Consider the following 18,735-nt stretch of genomic DNA (forward strand, 5'->3'; position numbering starts at 1 on the left):
CAAATTAACTTGATTTAAAAATTATTCGTGAGTAATTGCAGTTTTAATTGCACTATTAAATTTAAATTGGTATTCTATTGTTTATTATAAATAATTTGATGTTTTTCTACTTTTCAAAGATATTGATTTCAATTATAAGACAGAATACAAAGTGTACAGTGCTCACTTTGTTATTTTTTATTACAAATATTGGCACTGTAAAAAAATAAAAGAAATAGTATTTTTCAGTGGACTGTAGTGCAGTCTCTTTATCCTGAAAGTGTAACTTACAAATGTAGATTTTGTTTAGTTAACATAACTGCACACAAAAACAAAACAATGTAAAACTTTAGAGCCTACAAGTCCATTCAGTCCTATTTCTTGTTCCAGCCAATCGCTAAGACAAACAAGGTTGTTTACATTTACGGGAGATAATGCTGCCTGCTTCTTATTTATGTCACCTGAAAGCGAGAACAGGCATTCACATGGTACTTTTGTAGCCAGCATTGCAAGGTAAATAAGACGTTTTACACTGTTTTATGTTTGAGTGCAGTTATGTAAAAAAAAAAAAAAAAAAATTAAAACTTCTACATTTGAAAGTTGCACTTTCTCTCTGCTTCCCTGCTACAGCCCCAGAGCCGGAGGACCTGTCAGCCCCCATGCAACCCCAGGATTGGAGGACATCTCAAGCCCCCACTACAGCAGGCAGCACTGGAGGTGGGATCCAGGGACCACAAATATGTTTGGTGCCAAGCCCACAAAAGGTTAATCCGGCCTTGCTCATAAAGAGCTCTTCTTTCCAGTTAAGGAGAGCTACTTTCCAGCTGATGGCTGTTCATAAACTTAATTAGGATAAAGGTCTCTGCACCCCCTGCCATGGCCCTGGGGCTGGAGCTCTCTGTGTCCCTTCTCCTGCTGCAGCCCCGGTGCTAGAGTCGTTATGGGTCCCTTCCCAGGGTGGACCTGGCAAGTTTATGAGACATATTTTCCTAATCCCAGGGAATTTAAATTGGGATAGTTCATCATCAGTAGACAGTTTTACCTGTCTTGGTGTTCACTTCCATGAGTCCTCTCTGTCACCTTCCACTTCCAGAGCAGACAGGCCACAAGTAAGGGAGGGGGAGGAAATATAGAGGGAGAAAGACTGCACTAATATCCTGTCTTGTCATCACTATCACCAACCCCTACTCTCCCAAAGCATAGGATCCAGAACTCACATTCTTCAAAGCTGACAGGGAGCACCATCACCCTGGCAGCAAGAAAGCCTTCCATGTTCTTCATCTGAGCACACTAATGAGCCATCACTGCGCAATCAACAAGCCCTGCATGTGACTCAGCACCTGCTGAATCACCTGTCAGCTGAGATTGTTTAGGATTTTGCTAGCAATTATTCATAAAATGATAACATGCTCTGCAGCCCAAGAGAAGCCTGCAAACAGTGAGAACTTGGTACCGGACACATGCACAGACCCCCTATCCTTAGTGACAGCTGCCTTTCTGCCATTACCAACTCAAGCTTTGCCTCTTTTCAATCCTCCTCCAAATCCCACTGTATCCCTTCCCTCCCTCATCTCTTTGCTGCAGTTGAAGATTATGCTCCTCTCAGGTTACCTGACCTGATGATCTTGGTGGCTGAGTAATTAGGCTTTATATGGTACAGCTCAATAATAAAGAAGTTAAAATTGGTCTGTCCCTGGCCTCCTTCCTTCTCCTCAGTGCTTGCAGAGTAAAAAACAAACAAACAAAATCATTCCCCCATTCTCTCCTAGCACTCTCTTGCCCCATGCTTTTTTCCTGACTCAGAGCTGTATCCTGCCCTCAGCTTGGATACCAAATGCCCACCAATGTGAATAGGTTGCATGCTGCAAATGGCAGAAGGAAGGCAGTGCTTGGATATCCATCTCCAACTCCTCTGTGAAAAGTAAGCCAATGCCATAAAATCAACCAAACAGGGCATTTTAATGGTTAACTCTCATTAACATCCCACATAAAAAAAGAAGTACTATTCTGAGTAAATTTTTAGAAGTTTCCTCTTACTAACATTATTTATCTTCACTAGTTAGCATTGATGGGAGTCTTAATGTAAATGGGCCATCAGTGTTCTTAACACTGTAGATTAGAGCTGATTTTAGCATGGCTACCAGACACTTACAAACGCTGGCAGCGCATCTAGACTGGGCTCTCAGTATTAATAACACGGTGCAGCTAAATTAGAGTTAGTTGCAGGAAAGCTTTGAAAAAATTCCCCAGTGAAACTGAACCAGCATTAGCAATGATGTAGACAGAGTCTGGGGTGTTTGACCTGAAATACTGTACATGGTTTACAATTTAGTTACCTTATGGTGTGTCAGGTAACTAAGCTATTTTCACAGGGAGACTGGATGGCTGAGGGGGACCAGAATACAAAGACAGAACTTCCCCCTCACCTCAGTGGTGGTTTCTCCAGTGGTAAAATACTATGGTAAGAGGTGGCATGAGGGAATCTTCCTCGGCACTGCCTATACCATGCCTATTCTGGGGATAAACAGAGACTTCAGGGCTCACTTTACCGGCACAGAGTCAAAAGGGGAGAAAAAAGTAACACTCATCAATGCATATCTAGAACTCACTTTTTAGGTCTTCCTTCTCTGTGTTCATTCCCATTTTATCTGTTCTCTATAGAAAATCAGTTTGTGCTTGATCCAAACTCTTGACTCTTTATACTTCAGTGGACACCCCCCACCTACTCAAGTGCCAATTTCCCTTCTATGCCATCCTCTCCCACACAGTTCTTCCATCTTAATAAACCTGCTCAGCACGTGACAATACGATGAGTTCGCCTCACGCACACTCACACTTCCCAAGAATTGCAGCCACCTGATGCAGAGATGTCAGCATGACATTGTCACTAAGGCAAGGGAAGATGCCTTGCAAGATATTTATTGCTTTGGGGGAGAAATATTGTCTTTGAAGAGAGTGAACACTTGAAGGAGCCAGTGAAATAGCTTGGTTTATACCAACTACAGAGCTACAAAGTTCAGCCCTTCCTATGGGTACCAAAAAGCAGGGAGGCCGGGCAACCTTCCAATACAAAGTCAGGCCACTAAGGCAAAAGTGGTGACCTGGCATTTCCTATCCATGAGGTCTCTGCCCTTTCCAAGGAGATGACAACATGTGTTCCAGGTCACCTAGTGATGAGTTTTTCCAGTCATTCACTCATCAAAATGGGAAAGAGGTGAAGGAGGAATATAATTGGGCTCTTGGAAACTCCCCTTGGTAACCTGTCTAACAGTAATTTGCACTTGACTGAACGTGGCATGGGAAATAGTTGTCAATGACAAATGTGTAAAGAAAAGCTGGCATTAACCCATAAAGATCAACTCCACTTTTCAAACAGCCCTGTTCATATGCCCAAATAGACCATACTCACTTTAATCCCTATTTAGCCTCCTATTCACAGTATTCCCAGATTACAAGAGGATCCCTTAATAGTGAGGGGCCTAGGCAGGGGGTGACATGTGAGTTTTGACCCAACAGAGATAGCCCAAAAAGTTGGTTTAGGTCTTTTAATGGAGCACAGGAGGCAGAATTCAGGCGATTGCTGAAACCTTAACTGAAATATTTACTGCATTTTAAGCACTTCAGTTCTCAGATACAGATTATAGTAAATATAGATTTCTGCTGGAATAATCAACTACAGTTCTTGCTCCTTTAGGGTAGGGGTAATTCATGGCTTTCAATGCTTAGAGTACACTTCTCTGAACATGAGGATAAAAAACAGGTATCAGACAATTTCCCACTTTCCTTACTAAGGGGTGAGAGTGGAAGCAAGAGACATCAGACCACATATGATATTCTAGTGAAAGTGAACTGTCACTCCCATTAATATCTCAGTTTTTGCAGAGGTTAGTGACATATTTTAAAAGGTTTCAGGCAGAAATTTCCTTAAATAAGTAGACTGAAAGCAAAATATTTTGTAACAATAAAATGCTAAACAACCCCTAAAACTGGGCTGTGCCGTGGTTGTTTTAGAGTGAGAGAAGTAGGAAAAAGTTGCATATGTGAAACAAGAATGATTTTTCAAGACAATTTTACAGTTGCATGGGACTAAACTCTACTTTTGGATGAGCCAGCCAAGTTCAGCATGGATAAAAATAGATTAAAACAACATTTAAAAAAAAATCAGATTTTAAATTTAAATTGAATACAGGTTTATTTTTTAAAAATAAATCAATTTAAAATTAAATTTGAAATTGGCAAGCTACATTAACGCCTAACATTCTAATATATTAAAATCATTTAAATTAAACATAAAAAATAATATTAAGCAGTACTTTTGCTGCCAAATTTTAAAGAAAACCAAACCACTGAACTGGTGGGAAGTCACTGGCTAAGCACGTGGAACCAGAGTTTGTTGAAGCACTAGCCCAGTTTTTGATAGCAGTAGCCTCTTCTGCAGGTGCAGAGAGAATATTTTTTTCATTTCAGTTTATTCAACCAGTTCAGTTCAATGACTACTTCATTCAGAGTTAAGAAACCGATTAGGAGCTGAAAAAGTGGGAAAGCTTATTTTCCTTTTCCAATCTAAGAATAAAAACGAAGTGCGAGAGGATGAGATCCACTAGTTCTAAAATCTTGAAGGAAACAGTGACCAAAAACAATCAGTTCAACTCACTAATTACAGATAATACTTCCTTTGTTTAATAAGTCAGTTTTAAATGCAAACATGTTTGATAAAAAAAATTCTTATGTGCCCAGCTTTTTAAGGTAGTTTTATTAAATAAAGAAATAAAATAATGTTTTTGTGCATTTGAATTTCCATCCAAATAGAGCTTGACACAAAATAATCTCACACACACGCACACACACACACAAAAACCAATCTAGTAAACAAGAAATGCATCCAAACATGAATGTAAAATTTAAGAATCTGAATAAATGTAAGTTAAACTGTATAACTGTTTAAATAAATGTGCTCAGGTATAATGCATTAGGGCTGTAAACAACATTTAAAAAGTTAACCGTTTAAATGATTAAAATATGTTGTTTAAACAGTTAACTGATTAAGCAGCTGGGGCCGATCTCGCTGGCTGGTGCGGCTGGGACTGGAGCCGATCTGCCAGCGTGGCTGGGGCCCGCTCTGGCGGGGCCACTGGGACCGGCGGGGTTAACGGTTAAGGCAGGTTAACCGGTAAGACTATTGCTTACCGGTTAAGTAGATAACCTTTTACATCCCTATAATGCATCCTCCTGGTTAGTAAAAAGAAGCACCAAAATTTAGTGTAAAGGCTATATTTAGCTGCAAAAAAACATTTAATGGTTTACAAACTAATGAGCATCATTAGGAAAATAACTAAAAAGTATAAATGCAAAACAATTAAAACTGATTATTTAAATCAATGTTTCCTGCTTGCTGACTTAAATCATAATTAAAATTGGTGATTTAAATTGCTTTGATTTCAGTCAATCCACCCTGCCCAGGCTCTCCCTTAAGTTACTGTAAATCAAGGGTGCATGTGAAGGAAGATGCTAGCTGTAGGCCTTTATTTATTCAAATTCATTAATTGTGCTTATTTCAGGCTCTAGACACCCTATAACATTTCTATGAAGACATATTTTAAATAAAGCATGTCAGAGCTGAGCACCCAAACAAGGACGAAACCCACAGTTTCAAAAGAAACAATTCTCCTTCCCCCCCAGATTCTGACCTCAAATGTCTGCTCTCATAATCATCCCCTGTCAGCAAAAGCCTAGTGGGGAGGGGAAGTCTCTTGTGACATGTCCAAAAGTCACTAAATTTAGGTTGTTGTGGAACAAGGAGGGAACGGAGTTCCGGGGACAAGAACCCCTCACCTAAAGTATCCTGCCACCAGCCCCCCTCCCATTTGAATCAACATATCTGCAGTGAGAGTGTGGGTCACTTGCCAGGTTTATCTGGGTATAGCTGCTTTAATCATTTCCCTGTCCTTGGAGAGCCTCAAGGTGCACCCTGGTCCCTCCTATTCTCTGCCTGTACCATATAATAGTCTAGTCTCCTGTGGGCCTCATTTACTTGGGTGTCTTTTCCATTGTTGGGTTTAGTGTGCTGGTGCCCTGTAATATACAGGAGGATCGACAAGCTGGTCTAGCGGTCTCTTCTGGCCTTCAACTCTATTGATGTCTACACAGCAATTAAACACCCATGGCGGGCCTGGGCTTGGGCTACAAGGCTGTAAACCTGCGTTGTAGACGTTTGGGCTCAAGCTGGAACCTGGGCTCCGGAACCTGCCCCCCCTCACCCAGCTATGGCAGCCCACAAGGGGGAGGGTTCCAGAGCCCAGGCTCCAGCCCAAGCCCGAATGGCTATACAGCAGTGTTATAGCCCTGTAGCCCCAGCCAGTGTCAGCTAACCCAGGCCAGCCACGGGTGTTTGCTTGCTGTGTAGACATACCCTATGACGGGGGGGTCTCAAACATTTTTTGCTGGGCCCACTTTTGAAAATATTTTTGAGAGGGGTCGTCACACCCTTAAATGACAACCCCTGCCCACATGCCACCCTTACTTTTGCACTGCTGCTGGCAGTGGTACTGCGTTCAGAGCTAGGCGTCCAGCCAGCAGCCACCGCTCTCCAGCTGCCCAGCTCTGAAGGGAGCGCAGAAGAAAACGTGGCAATACCGCTACCTACAATAGCCTTGTTAGCCCTTTCTGGGTCAGGACCCCCAGTTTGAGAAACACTGCCCCATGATTATCACAGAGCATAGGTGAAAGACATTTTCTCTCCAGACCCTATTCAATTCTGCAGAATTCTGTGCTAGGTACAGTTTCAAAATGCTTTTAAAGGTACACCCTCATGTAGTGCTTCAATTTTAAATACAGTAGCTTAAACTTAGAGCTGACAAAGGTCCAAATAAACACAGCCTTTCTAAAGGAAAGAGCACAGCCTTCTTGCAAGTACATATGATAAATGCATGTGGCAATCACTGGTACTTCAATATGCAGTAGCAACTAGGGATCCAACAAGATTCCCTAGATTATACAAACTGAAAATGATGGACTTAATTTAGCAAGAATGGCCAGCAGATTTTCCACTATTTCCTTTAACTAATACCCCTCATCTAGCAAATACACTTTTGTGTAGGCTGAACCTCACCCAGTTAACCCTCCTCTATGCCCCAAATTCACATCCCTGAGAGACGTAGTTAAGCCAACCTACATCCAAGTATAGACACCGCTAGGTCAATAGAAGTATTCTGTCTGCCAGCTACCACCTTGTGGGGGGACTCCTTCCATTGCTGTAGTAAGTGCCGCTGTAGTGCTTGTAGTGTAGACAGTCTTAGACGAACTGTTTCAATGCAACAGCAGTCAGAAATATAAAGCTCAGACATAAGCATACTGAATACATTGCAACCCACACTCTTCCTCACTAACCCCCATCCCAATAAAATGGTTAACAAAAGGACTAAATAAAATTCCGCAGAACAGCACCTTCTAGTAGACAGGTAATTGTCCTGTATCTCTTTCAGAGGAGACCCAGATAGCAAGAAATAATATCACCTAAGGGAGACCTATTCAACCCCCACTACAGTCTGCAAGTTAGTTGACAATACCGAAGGCACATGACAGACCTAAAAATAATCATGGACACTTGATCTTCCACCACCGCCAATGCAATTTTCATATTATACTAAGCCCTAAAACCAAACTGATTGTAGGCAGGAACATGAAGAATCTACATGCAACTGGAGTTATTTTGCCACAGCCTTCTCAATTTTGCCTCAAATATAAGTGATTTGAGCTAGAGCAATGGTTGGAGAGCATATCAGTATCAAGAGAACTCACTGAGGGTCTAATGAATTTCTTCTTTAAGAGAAGCTGGCACCTTGCTCTCCTGCCACAAATAACTATCACTTCTACTAATAGTCCCCAACAACTTCTTGCTGTTACTCGAAGGACATGGATCCAACTCACAGGTGACAGCACATGCATTCCCAGTACCTCCAAAGCCCCAATATCCATCACAGGCTAAAATTCAAGTGAGCAAGACTCTGCATGTGTAGACTTGAGAACTGGGAGTGGAAGCAGTAAGCTAAGCTTGAATTCATTATACATGTAAATAAATTTGAAGACATTTCATGACAAGCATGATGGACATAGAACTGTTTTGTAATAATGTATGAATACTGTATGCAAACCTAATTATTGGGGAGGTTTACGTATGAATCTGTTGATTTAATAATGGGGGCTATTGGGAAAAACAAGCAGGGAAGAAAACAATGGCTCCAGATAAGTCATTGCTTGGTAAGCCCATAACAGGTTAAGAAACAATGCTGGACAGGAAGAGACATGGGAACACAAGATCAAAAGCACTCCAGAAGTTTAAAAAGGGACTCAAAAGAGAGGGAGGCAGTTGTTAGTGTGCTGTTCCAGGAAACCAGGCTCATACAAACACCCACTTGAGTATCTGAAGTTAAGTCTGCCTAGGTTGTCATCAGGGGATGGTAAGCCTTTGCTATGACAGACATGCTTGTAGACAGTTTTAAAATCACCTTTTGCTCTAAATGCTTTGTTCTTACTGTGAGAATAAACAATTTTGTTTAAAAAGACTGTCTGGTCACTATATACACCATTGGTCACAGACGCCCAAAGGGAAGAACCACAGATGCCTAACCCAGTAGGACCTGCTGGGTAGACCTAGGCTACATCTACACTACGGGGGGGGGTCGATTTAAGATACGCAAATTCAGCTACGCGAATAGCGTAGCTGAATTCGACGTATCGCAGCCGACTTACCCCGCTGTAGGGACGGCGGCAAAATCGACCTCTGCGGCTTCCCGTCAACGGCGCTTACTCCCACCTCCGCTGGTGGAGTAAGAGCGTTGATTCGGGGATCGATTGTTGCGTCCCGATGGGACACGATAAATCGATCCCCGAGAGGTCGATTTCTACCCGCCGATTCAGGCAGGTAGTGTAGACCCAGCCCTAGTGGATACACAGGATGCTGCAGTCCAGGACCTAATCTAAGAGTGGGAGAACTGTGGAATTCTCCCTCAGGTGAAGTGAAGACATGAGATCTAGCACTCAGAGACCAGAAGGGGAGAGATGCACAGCTAGCCCTTTAACAGTCGCAGCAAAGAACTGACACTGGGTGCAAAGAGCACCCAGTGGAACAGCCAGATGGAACAGTTCCACTGCCCAAGACTTTGCCGAAGCTATGCAGGAAGCAATAAAACTTTTTTTCACCTTATATACAGCCACAACAAATATTTAAAGAACTCTTTGCCAAACAGAATTTCTACCAGTGATGCCTGATCCATCTTCCTTCCCACTTTACTTGACTAACATGATGAGGATAACAGCATTTAGAAGCCAAAACTTGGGACAACAATCTGTCAGCAAGATCAGTAACCTTAAAATAAATATATTTATTTTAAAAGTCAAGCGGCCATTTTTATCTTCAATTTTTATTTGGTTACTACACCTGTAACTTCTCATTTATTTTGGTCTACATCACTGATGTTGATAAAATACACCTCTACCCCGATATAACATGGCCCGATATAACATGAATTCGGATAGAACACGGTAAAGCAGTGCTCCGGGGGGGCGGGGCTGCGCACTCTGGCGGATCAAAGCAAGTTCGATATAACGTGGTTTCACCTGCAACACGGTAAGATTTTTTTGGCTCCCAAGGACAGCGTTCTATCAGGGCAGAGGTGTACTAGAGTTATACTGATTCCTTTAGTGACTTTCACCTAGGGGTCTCACTCACTAAGCCTCATCAAAGGGGCTGACAAAGGAGATGCTGTAGTCATAATGAACAGGTCAGATTATGAACAGGAGGCTTCCAGGCAACTCTCCAAGACCACATTCTACAGGCCACTATCCCACTGAGGAATACCAAAAGAAACTACACCATCTGCTCAAGAAATTCCCAGCTACAGTACGGGAACAAATCTACATGGACACATCCCCAGAACCCCGGGTATTCTATCTGCCACCCAAGATCCATAAACCCGGAAACCCTGGACGCCCCATCATCTCAGGCATTGGCACTCTTACAGCAGGATTATCTGGCTATTTGGACTCTCTCCTCAGACCCTACGCTACCAGCACTCCCAGCTATCTTCGAGACACCACCGACTTCCTGAGGAAACTACAATGCATTGGTGTTCTTCCTGAAAACACCATCCTGGCCACCATGGATGTAGAAGCGCTTTACACCAATATTCCACATGAGGATGGACTACAAGCTGTCAGGAACAGTATCCCTGATGAGGCCACAGCACGCCTGGTGGCTGAGCTTTGTGACTTTGTCCTCACCCACAACCACTTCAGATTTGGGGACAACTTATACCTTCAAGTCAGTGGCACTGCTATCGGTACCCGCATGGCCCCACAGTATGCCAACATTTTTATGGCAGACTTAGAACAACGCTTCCTCAGCTCTCGTCCCCTAGTGCCCCTCCTCTACTTGCGCTACATTGATGACATCTTCATCATATGGACCCACGGAAAGGAGGCCCTTGAAGAATTCCACCTGGACTTCAACAATTTCCACCCCACCATCAACCTCAGCCTGGACCAGTCCACACAAGAGATCCACTTCCTGGACACTACAGTGCAAATAAGTGATGGTCACATAAACACCACCCTATACCGGAAACCTACTGACCACTATACGTACCTACATGCCTCCAGCTTCCATCCAAGACACATCACACGATCCATTGTCTACAGCCAAGCCCTAAGATACAACCAAATTTGCGCCAACCCCTCAGACAGAGACAAACACCTACAAGATCTTTTATCAAGCATTCTTGAAACTACAATACCCACCTGGGGAAGTGAGGAAACAGATTGACAGAGCAAGACGGATACCCAGAAATCACCTACTACAGGACAGGCCCAACAAGGACAATAACAGAACACCACTGGCCACCACATACAGCCCCCAGCTAAAACCTCTCCAGCGCATTATCCACGATCTACAACCTATCCTGGAAAATGATCCCTCACTCTCACAGACCTTGGGAGGCAGGCCAGTCCTCGCTTACAGACAATCCCCCAACCTGAAGCAAATACTCACCAGCAACTACACACCACACCACAGAAACACCAACCCAGGAACCAATCCCTGTAGCAAACTTCGTTGCCTAGTCTGTCCCCATATTTACTCTGGCGACACCATCAGAGGACCCAACCACATCAGCCACACCATCAAGGGCTCATTCACCTGCACATCTACTAATGTTATATATGTCATCATGTGCCAGCAATGCCCCTCTGCCACGTACATTGGCCAAAACGGACAGTCCCGCCGCAAAAGAATAAATGGACACAAATCGGACATCAGGAATGGTAACATCCAAAAGCCAGTAAGTGAACACTTCAATCTCCCTGGTCATTCTATTACAGATTTAAAAGTCACTATCATTGAACAAAAAAACTTCAGAAACAGACTTCAAAGAGAAACAGCAGAACTAAAATTCATTTGAAAATTTAACACCATTAATCTGGGCTTGAATAGGCACTGGGAGTGGCTGGCTCATTACAGAAGCAGCTTTTCCTCTCCTGGAATTCATAGAATCATAGAATATCAGAGCTGGAAGGGACCTCAAGAGGTCATCTAGTCCAACCCCCTGCTCAAAGCAGGACCAATTCCCAGCTAAATCATCCCAGCCAGGGCTTTGTCAAGCCGGGCCTTAAAAACCTCCAAGGAAGGAGACTCCACCACCTCCCTAGGTAACGCATTCCAGTGTTTCACCACCCTCCTAGTGAAATAGTTTTTCCTGATATCCAACCTGGACCTCCCCCACTGCAACTTGAGACCATTGCTCCTTGTTCTGTCATCTGCCACCACTGAGAACAGCCGAGCTCCATCCTCTTTGGAACCCCCCTTCAGGTAGTTGAAGGCTACTATCAAATCCCCCCTCATTCTTCTCTTCTGGAGACTAAACAATCCCAGTTCCCTCAGCCTCTCCTCATAAGTCATGTGCTCCAGACCCCTAATCATTTTTGTTGCCCTCCGCTGGACTCTTTCCAATTTTTCCACATCCTTCTTATAGTGTGGGGCCCAAAACTGGACACAGTATTCCAGATGAGGCCTCACCAATGTCGAATAAAGGGGAACGATCACGTCCCTCGATCTGCTGGCCATGCCCCTACTTATACAGCCCAAAATGCCGTTGGCCTTCTTGGCAACAAGAGCACACTGTTGACTCATATCCAGCTTCTCGTCCACTGTGACCCCTAGGTCCTTTTCTGCAGAACTGCTACCTAGCCATTCGGTCCCTAGTCTGTAGCAGTGCATGGGATTCTTCCGTCCTAAGTGCAGGACTCTGCACTTGTCCTTGTTGAACCTCATCAGGTTTTTTTCGGCCCAATCCTCTAATTTGTCTAGGTCCCTCTGTATCCGATCCCTACCCTCTAGTGTATCTACCACGCCTCCTAGTTTAGTGTCATCTGCAAACTTGCTGAGAGTGCAGTTCACACCATCCTCCAGATCATTAATAAAGATATTAAACAAAACCGGCCCCAGGACCGACCTTTGGGGCACTCCGCTTGAAACCGGCTGCCAACTAGACATGGAGCCATTGATCACTACCTGTTGAGCCCGACGATCTAGCCAGCTTTCTATCCACCTTACAGTCCATTCATCCAGCCCATACTTCTTTAACTTGGCGGCAAGAATACTGTGGGAGGCCGTATCAAAAGCTTTGCTAAAGTCAAGGAATAACACATCCACTGCTTTCCCCTCATCCACAGAGCCAGTTATCTCATCATAGAAGTCAATTAGGTTAGTCAGGCACGACTTCCCCTTCGTGAATCCATGCTGACTGTTCCTGATCACTTTCCTCTCCTCTAAATGTTTCATAATTGATTCCTTGAGGACCTGCTCCATGATTTTTCCAGGGACTGAGGTGAGGCTGACTGGCCTGTAGTTCCCCGGATCCTCCTTCTTCCCTTTTTTAAAGATGGGCACTACATTAGCCTTTTTCCAGTCATCTGGGACCTCCCCCGATCGCCATGAGTTTTCAAAAATAATGGCTAATGGCTCTGCAATCACATCCGCCAACTCCTTTAGCACCCTCGGATGCAGCGCATCCGGCCCCATGGACTTGTGCATGTCCAGTTTTTCTAAATAGTCCCGAACCACTTCTTTCTCCACAGAGGGTTGGTCACCTTCTCCCCATGCTGTACTGCCCAGTGCAGCAATCTGGGAGCTCACCTTGTGCGTGAAGACAGAGGCAAAAAAAGCATTGAGTACATTAGCTTTTTCCACATCCTCGGTCACTAGGTTGCCTCCCTCATTCAGTAAGGGGCCCACACTTTCCTTGATTTTTTTCTTTTTGCTAACATACCTGAAGAAACCCTTCTTGTTACTCTTAACATCTCTTGCTAACTGCAACTCTTAACATCTCTTGCTAAATGACACCTCCTCATCTATTATTGGGAGTGGACCACATCCACCCTGATTGAATTGGCCCTGTCAACACTGGTTCTCCACTTGCGAAGTAACTCCCTGCTCTCCATGTGTCAGTATATAATGCCTGCATCTGTAACTTTCACTCTATGCATCTGAAAAAGTGAGGTTTTACCCACGAAAGCTTATGCCCAAATAAATCTGTTAGTCTTTAAGGTGCCACCAGACTCCTTGTTCTTTTTGTAGATACAGACTAACACGGCTACCCCCTGATACTTATTAAGCCTCATGATGCTCATATGTAGAAGGGAACAGATGGGGAAAACTGAGGCAAAAAGATGAAATGACTTGTCCAGTCACAGGGCGAGTCACTGCGAAAAAGGGAGAAGAACCCAAAGTCCCAAGTCCATTTTTCCACTAACCACTAGACTTCAGTCTCTGCTTATAAATATTAGAACTTATGTTTGACTCACTGTATGACTCACCGTTTATTTTAATCCTCTCCCCATCTTCCACAACCTGCTTTCTGCATCTGTTATATTCATATTTTAGGTTTGTCTAATACAGATCAAAAACTCAGAGGGCAGGGACCATGTCTTTTTAAAAGTCTCTGACAACTGCCATGCCAAGTTATGGCAGTACATAGATAACAATACACACTCCCTCTGTGATCCAGGTTGTCCAGTATCCTACTTGTGCAGCCATCCAAGAGTCCCAGATTTGATTGCTGGCTTCTTGCTCAGCAAACCTGGTGAAGTTTAGCATTAAGTCTTCCAGTGGATGAAAAGTTGGAGCTGATGTGACCATTTTTCAATCCTCCTTCACAAGGAGTAAAAAGAGGGAAAATAAGCTGATTCCACAGAACTGCAGTGGGGAAAATTCCATTAATAGAAATGTCTAAATAGGATATGTAACTTCAATATATTACCCTCAAGCACAAATCTCCACCAGCTGCCTATTTCAGAACCAGGTAAATGAGCATCCTTCCTAATCTCTACACCTAGGCAGGCCTAACTTCAGATACTCCAGTGGATGTTTGTATCAGCCTGGTTTTCTCCACCATGAGCTATGGATCCTTCTTCTTCTTCGTATCATACAAAACTGCCTCTACATCAGACTGGTTTCAAATCCCATAGCTTCTCTCTGATACTTCCTGGAGCATTCCAAATCCCACTCCCTGGAGGCTCCAGCAAACCCTGTGCTCAGTCGCTTCAAAATGTGATCACTGCATCTCCTTTCTCCTCCTTTGCCTCATCTATAGACACTGTGAGAGATGAATTGACATACTTCTTTGTATTTATGTTTACTAGAGGACTCCTCTCAGCAGAAGTGGAAATTAGAGGGGAAAAAATAATAGATTAAAGTGAAAACAGATCAATTTCTTTTAAGTCTGCCATCTCATAATATAAAAGCAAATGGTCACGTAATTAAGTTAATGGTGTGTGATTTTAGAAGAAATAAAAGGGGATATTTTCACTGCAGTACGTAAAGTGCCTGTGGGATTTGCTGAAGAAGGTGGTTAGAGTCCAATATGGTGATTGGAATTAAGAAACACCTGACTAATTTTGCAATTAACATTTGGAACCAGAGGCAGTAAAATGACACAAAGGTAATGAAGTCCACACATTTCAGGGGTATAAACTGAACACTGCAGGGCCAGAGTGTAATTCTTTCACATGTATACAAACTCAACCCTGTGTAACAGTAATGCTTAGCACATATGCTAATGATGGAAAAACATTACACCATTTTGCACATATGGACACAAGCAGAGAGAGAGAAAGATTTGCTCAAGGCCACACTGAGTTAGTAGCAGAAACAAGGAACAGAACCCAGGTCTTCTCATTCTTATTCTGGTGTTCTAGTCCCTGCAGCACTGTACAACTGACCAGCTTGCATGGCTGGGACTGTCTATTTCTCATGTAGCAGATATTGGTAGCCACTAAGGACAGGTTACCAGACTAGCAAGACAAGTAGTCTGACAGGATATGTATATGTTCCTAAGGATTATATAACTGCATAGGACTACAGGAGTACCTACAATTACACTGTTACTGTAGTAAATGCCAGCAGAAGAATCTAATCCTGCTCCACCAGAAGTATAACTCATGGGACCACAGTGGAATAAATTAATTACTTCCAATGATATTAACAAGCTGGTGGGTCCATTTGAGTAACATGTTTCTCATCCTTTCTAAAAACTCTCATGATTTCACCATCACGGTCCAAAGGGCTTAATATGTTCTCCTTGCACAGCTTCTGACAAGCAGGGAGATAACACCTTTTTTTCATGTCTCAGACACAACTGGACCTAGAATGTTTTATTTGGTATTGGGCACCATATTACCAGAAAGAAATTGACAAACTAATGGGAGGTCAGAGAAAAGCAACAAAAGTGATCAAGAGGCTAAAGTGACTGACTTATTTATTGTATGAGGAATGATTTGGCTCTTCTAATATTTAGTGTAGCTAAGCAACAACTAAGTGGAGGCATAACAGCTTATGAACATTGGGTGTAAACACAAAGAAGGGAGAGAAAATTAAGGTGGTTGAAAAGATGTGCTATCAGTCTTAATTTCATGTCATTATTCCTATCAGGGAGACTGTACCGACCTCAAGAACTATTTCCCAAGGAAGCTGGGAGGGTAAGTCCTGTCATTTGGAATCCAAGATGTGCATGTTTGCTGCAACATCATACTGCAAATGTATGTCTCCTTTGCTTTCTATGACTGCCTTTTGGTCTTTTATGGCATTCCTTCCTCCTATTGGGTATTGTTTCTGATTATCCCCCCCCCCCCCCATATTACCCTGTTTCCCCGAAAATAAGACAGTGTCTTATATTAATTTTTGCTCCCAAAGATGCACTAGGTCTTATTTTCAGGGGATGTCTTATTTTTCAGAAATGAAAAATGCCTTATTATCGGTGGATGCCTTATTATCGGGGAGGTCTTATTATCGGGGGGATGCCTTATATTACAACGAGAGGCAAAACTGTAAGTAGGCCTTATTTTCGGAGGATGTCTTATTTTCGGGGAAACAGGGTAGCTGCATTTTTCCTAAACTGAATCACCGAGTTTTCAGCCCATGATCCTAGTCGCCCAGCCTAGATCTCCTTGTATAATTTCTCTATCCCCACCATGTCTTCCCTCCCGGCCCACTGCTTTTTACATGTCTAATGTTGTAATTTTGTTTATTTTTAAAAGAAAACGCCTAAATTTTGGGTCTGGAACTACTCAACAACGTCTCTACAACAAGAAGATGTAACCAGAGACTAGGAAAGGAGCTGGTATGAAAGCGATCAGTCCCCCACACAAAACATTTATGAGCTGGGGGAGCCGGATGCAAGGTAGAGTTCGCCGGCCAGCAGGCGCGTGCAGGGCTGACCTCTGGGCCGGAGGAGGAGCGCGGCATCAGTCGGGCCCAAAGGGGGTCTGTCGGGGGGCTGCGAGGCCACTGGGCCGAAGCCCGCTCCCCGGCCAGCCCGGCACAAAGCACGTGGCGCGGCAGCCCGAGGCCGCCCCGGCGCCGTTTAACCCCCTTCCTCGCGCGCGCCTCGGTCCGGCTTTAACAGCCGGAGAACGACGCGGCCCCGCTCCCCCGGCGGCTTAGTCCGGGGGCGGGGTGGGGGCACCGCCGCACGGAGCCAACCATCGGTGCCAGGAGGGGGAACCCAAGATCTCAGCACAAGCCGCCCCGCGTGCCCGGGGGAAGCGCGCGGGGAACAGCGACAGCAACAGCCGCCGCCCCCCGCGCCGAGGCACGGGACTGACCTGCCGGCCGCTCCGGGCTGGCTCCGTCTCCAGGCGGCGCTTTCAGGACCTCCGTCACCTCACGTCATAATACACAGACCTCGGCGCACACTATGGTATCACTCCGCCGGGCTACCCCGCCCCCACCCGGCGGCGCATCCGTGTGACACACACGCGCGGTAACCCGCCCTCGCCAGGGCGCGAGGAGATGTGCTCCAACCCAGCTGGAGAAAGGGCGGGGAGCCGCTACGCAATCCCCGGCTGAGAAGGGGATTGAGATGGCGGCGCACCAATCGCTCTCTGAAGAGGGGCACTAGGCCCGCCTCAACCCACATGTACCAATCAAAAGCGAATATGGTAATATAGTGGGGCGCGGAAGGGAGAGAACACCCAATTGGTTGAGTGAATGGTCCGACGGGGGTTATGATTGGCTGCGCCGGGAAGGGGTAGTGCCGTGTGAGGCTCTGTTGCTGGGCAGGGTAAAATGGCTGCGTTAGACAGGGTGAAGGTGCTGGTGCTGGGGGACTCAGGTGAGTGACAGGTCCTCCCCACCCCCTCCCCCGCACAGGGGCGGTTCCGCCTGGCGCGCTATCGCGTGAGCGAGCGTCCCGGCGACATGCGGGCAGCGGGGACCACCCTCCCCGGAGCGGTGCCCGTCGGCCCCGCCCTCCTCCCTACGCCGGGCCAGCGGCATCCGGCTCCCGCCCGCGCCAGGCGCTGCCACGTGCCCCGGCAGCCCCCGCACGTGTCTTTGCGCAGCTCTGGCGCGCGGGCCGCTCACAGCCTGTGTAGTGCAGAGGCACCCGGCGCACCGGGCCGAGGGGGTGCCCAGTGCGGCTCCCTCGCCCGCCGGGAGGCGCTGCACGGAGCTCCCCTCTGAGCTGCGGCAGTGCACGAAAAGGCCGGAATCTGCTTTCTACTGTGAACAGTCCGCAGTTTTCCAAAGCCTCAGATCAGCGGAAGGGCTCAGCCCCGGCGCCGACTGGTTCTTCTCGGGGGCCTGAAGGGAACTGGGCAATTCCAGCCCCAAAGGAGACTTCCTGTAAAAGTGAAAAAGGGGCGAGAATTGGGCTGGACAGTGGAAACTTCTTCGGCCTTCCAATGGCGTCTGCCCTGATGTTTCCTCATCCTCGACTTCAGAACAGCCCCCTTGTTCTCCCCACCCTTCACTAAATACCTGCGTTTCCAGATTGGCTTTTTCTTAGTGCCTCCCTTGACTGAGCTCATGATCTCCAGAAGAATCCCGTTAGTTTCAAGCTCTCTCTATGGAAGGGTGTAGTGATTGGCTAGCTGTATCAGGTGTGTCCTGATACCATGGTTTAATTTCTTTTGGTAGGAAGGTACAAGTCAAGTCTTAAGTGGGAAGCCAGGTCTAATAGGATTGAGTAGCAAATGAGAATTACTGTAAAAAGCAAAATCCTATCATTCTGGCTTCTAAAGGTTCTACTACGTATATTTCAGGTTTGAGAGTAGCAGCCGTGTTGGTCTGTATCCGCAAAAAAACAGTACTTGTGGCACCTTAGAGACTAACAAATTTATTTGAGCATAAGCTGTTGTGGGCTACATCCGAAGAAGTGGGATGTAGCCCACGAAAGCTTATGCTCAAATAAATTTGTTAGTCTCTAA

At 45.3% G+C, this 18,735-nt stretch overlaps 2 protein-coding genes across 4 annotated transcripts in view; one reads left to right on the forward strand and one right to left on the reverse strand.

Moving 5' to 3' along the window:
* The window catches only part of GTF2E1 (general transcription factor IIE subunit 1), a 94,426-nt gene extending 77,069 nt beyond the window's left edge, over positions 1 to 17,357 (reverse strand). The window contains exon 1 of one of the 2 annotated variants that reach the window (XM_065586908.1): positions 17,131 to 17,357. The gene's annotated coding sequence lies outside the window, so the exon portion shown is untranslated. Of the gene's footprint in view, positions 1 to 1,021; positions 1,084 to 17,130 lie in introns of those variants that run through there. The other variant, XM_042852347.2, reaches the window with a different exon arrangement.
* Positions 17,358 to 17,476: 119 nt separating this feature from the next.
* RABL3 (RAB, member of RAS oncogene family like 3) overlaps positions 17,477 to 18,735 on the forward strand; it is a 36,587-nt gene continuing 35,328 nt past the window's right edge. The window contains exon 1 of one of the 2 annotated variants that reach the window (XM_005292694.4): positions 17,477 to 17,639. In XM_005292694.4, the coding sequence (XP_005292751.1) occupies positions 17,594 to 17,639 (46 nt within the window). In that variant the 5' untranslated portion in view covers positions 17,477 to 17,593. Of the gene's footprint in view, positions 17,640 to 17,884; positions 18,409 to 18,735 lie in introns of those variants that run through there. The other variant, XM_065586935.1, reaches the window with a different exon arrangement.

This window comes from Chrysemys picta, chromosome 1, assembly GCF_011386835.1.
Source record: "Chrysemys picta bellii isolate R12L10 chromosome 1, ASM1138683v2, whole genome shotgun sequence".
Taxonomy (NCBI): Eukaryota; Metazoa; Chordata; order Testudines; family Emydidae; genus Chrysemys; species Chrysemys picta.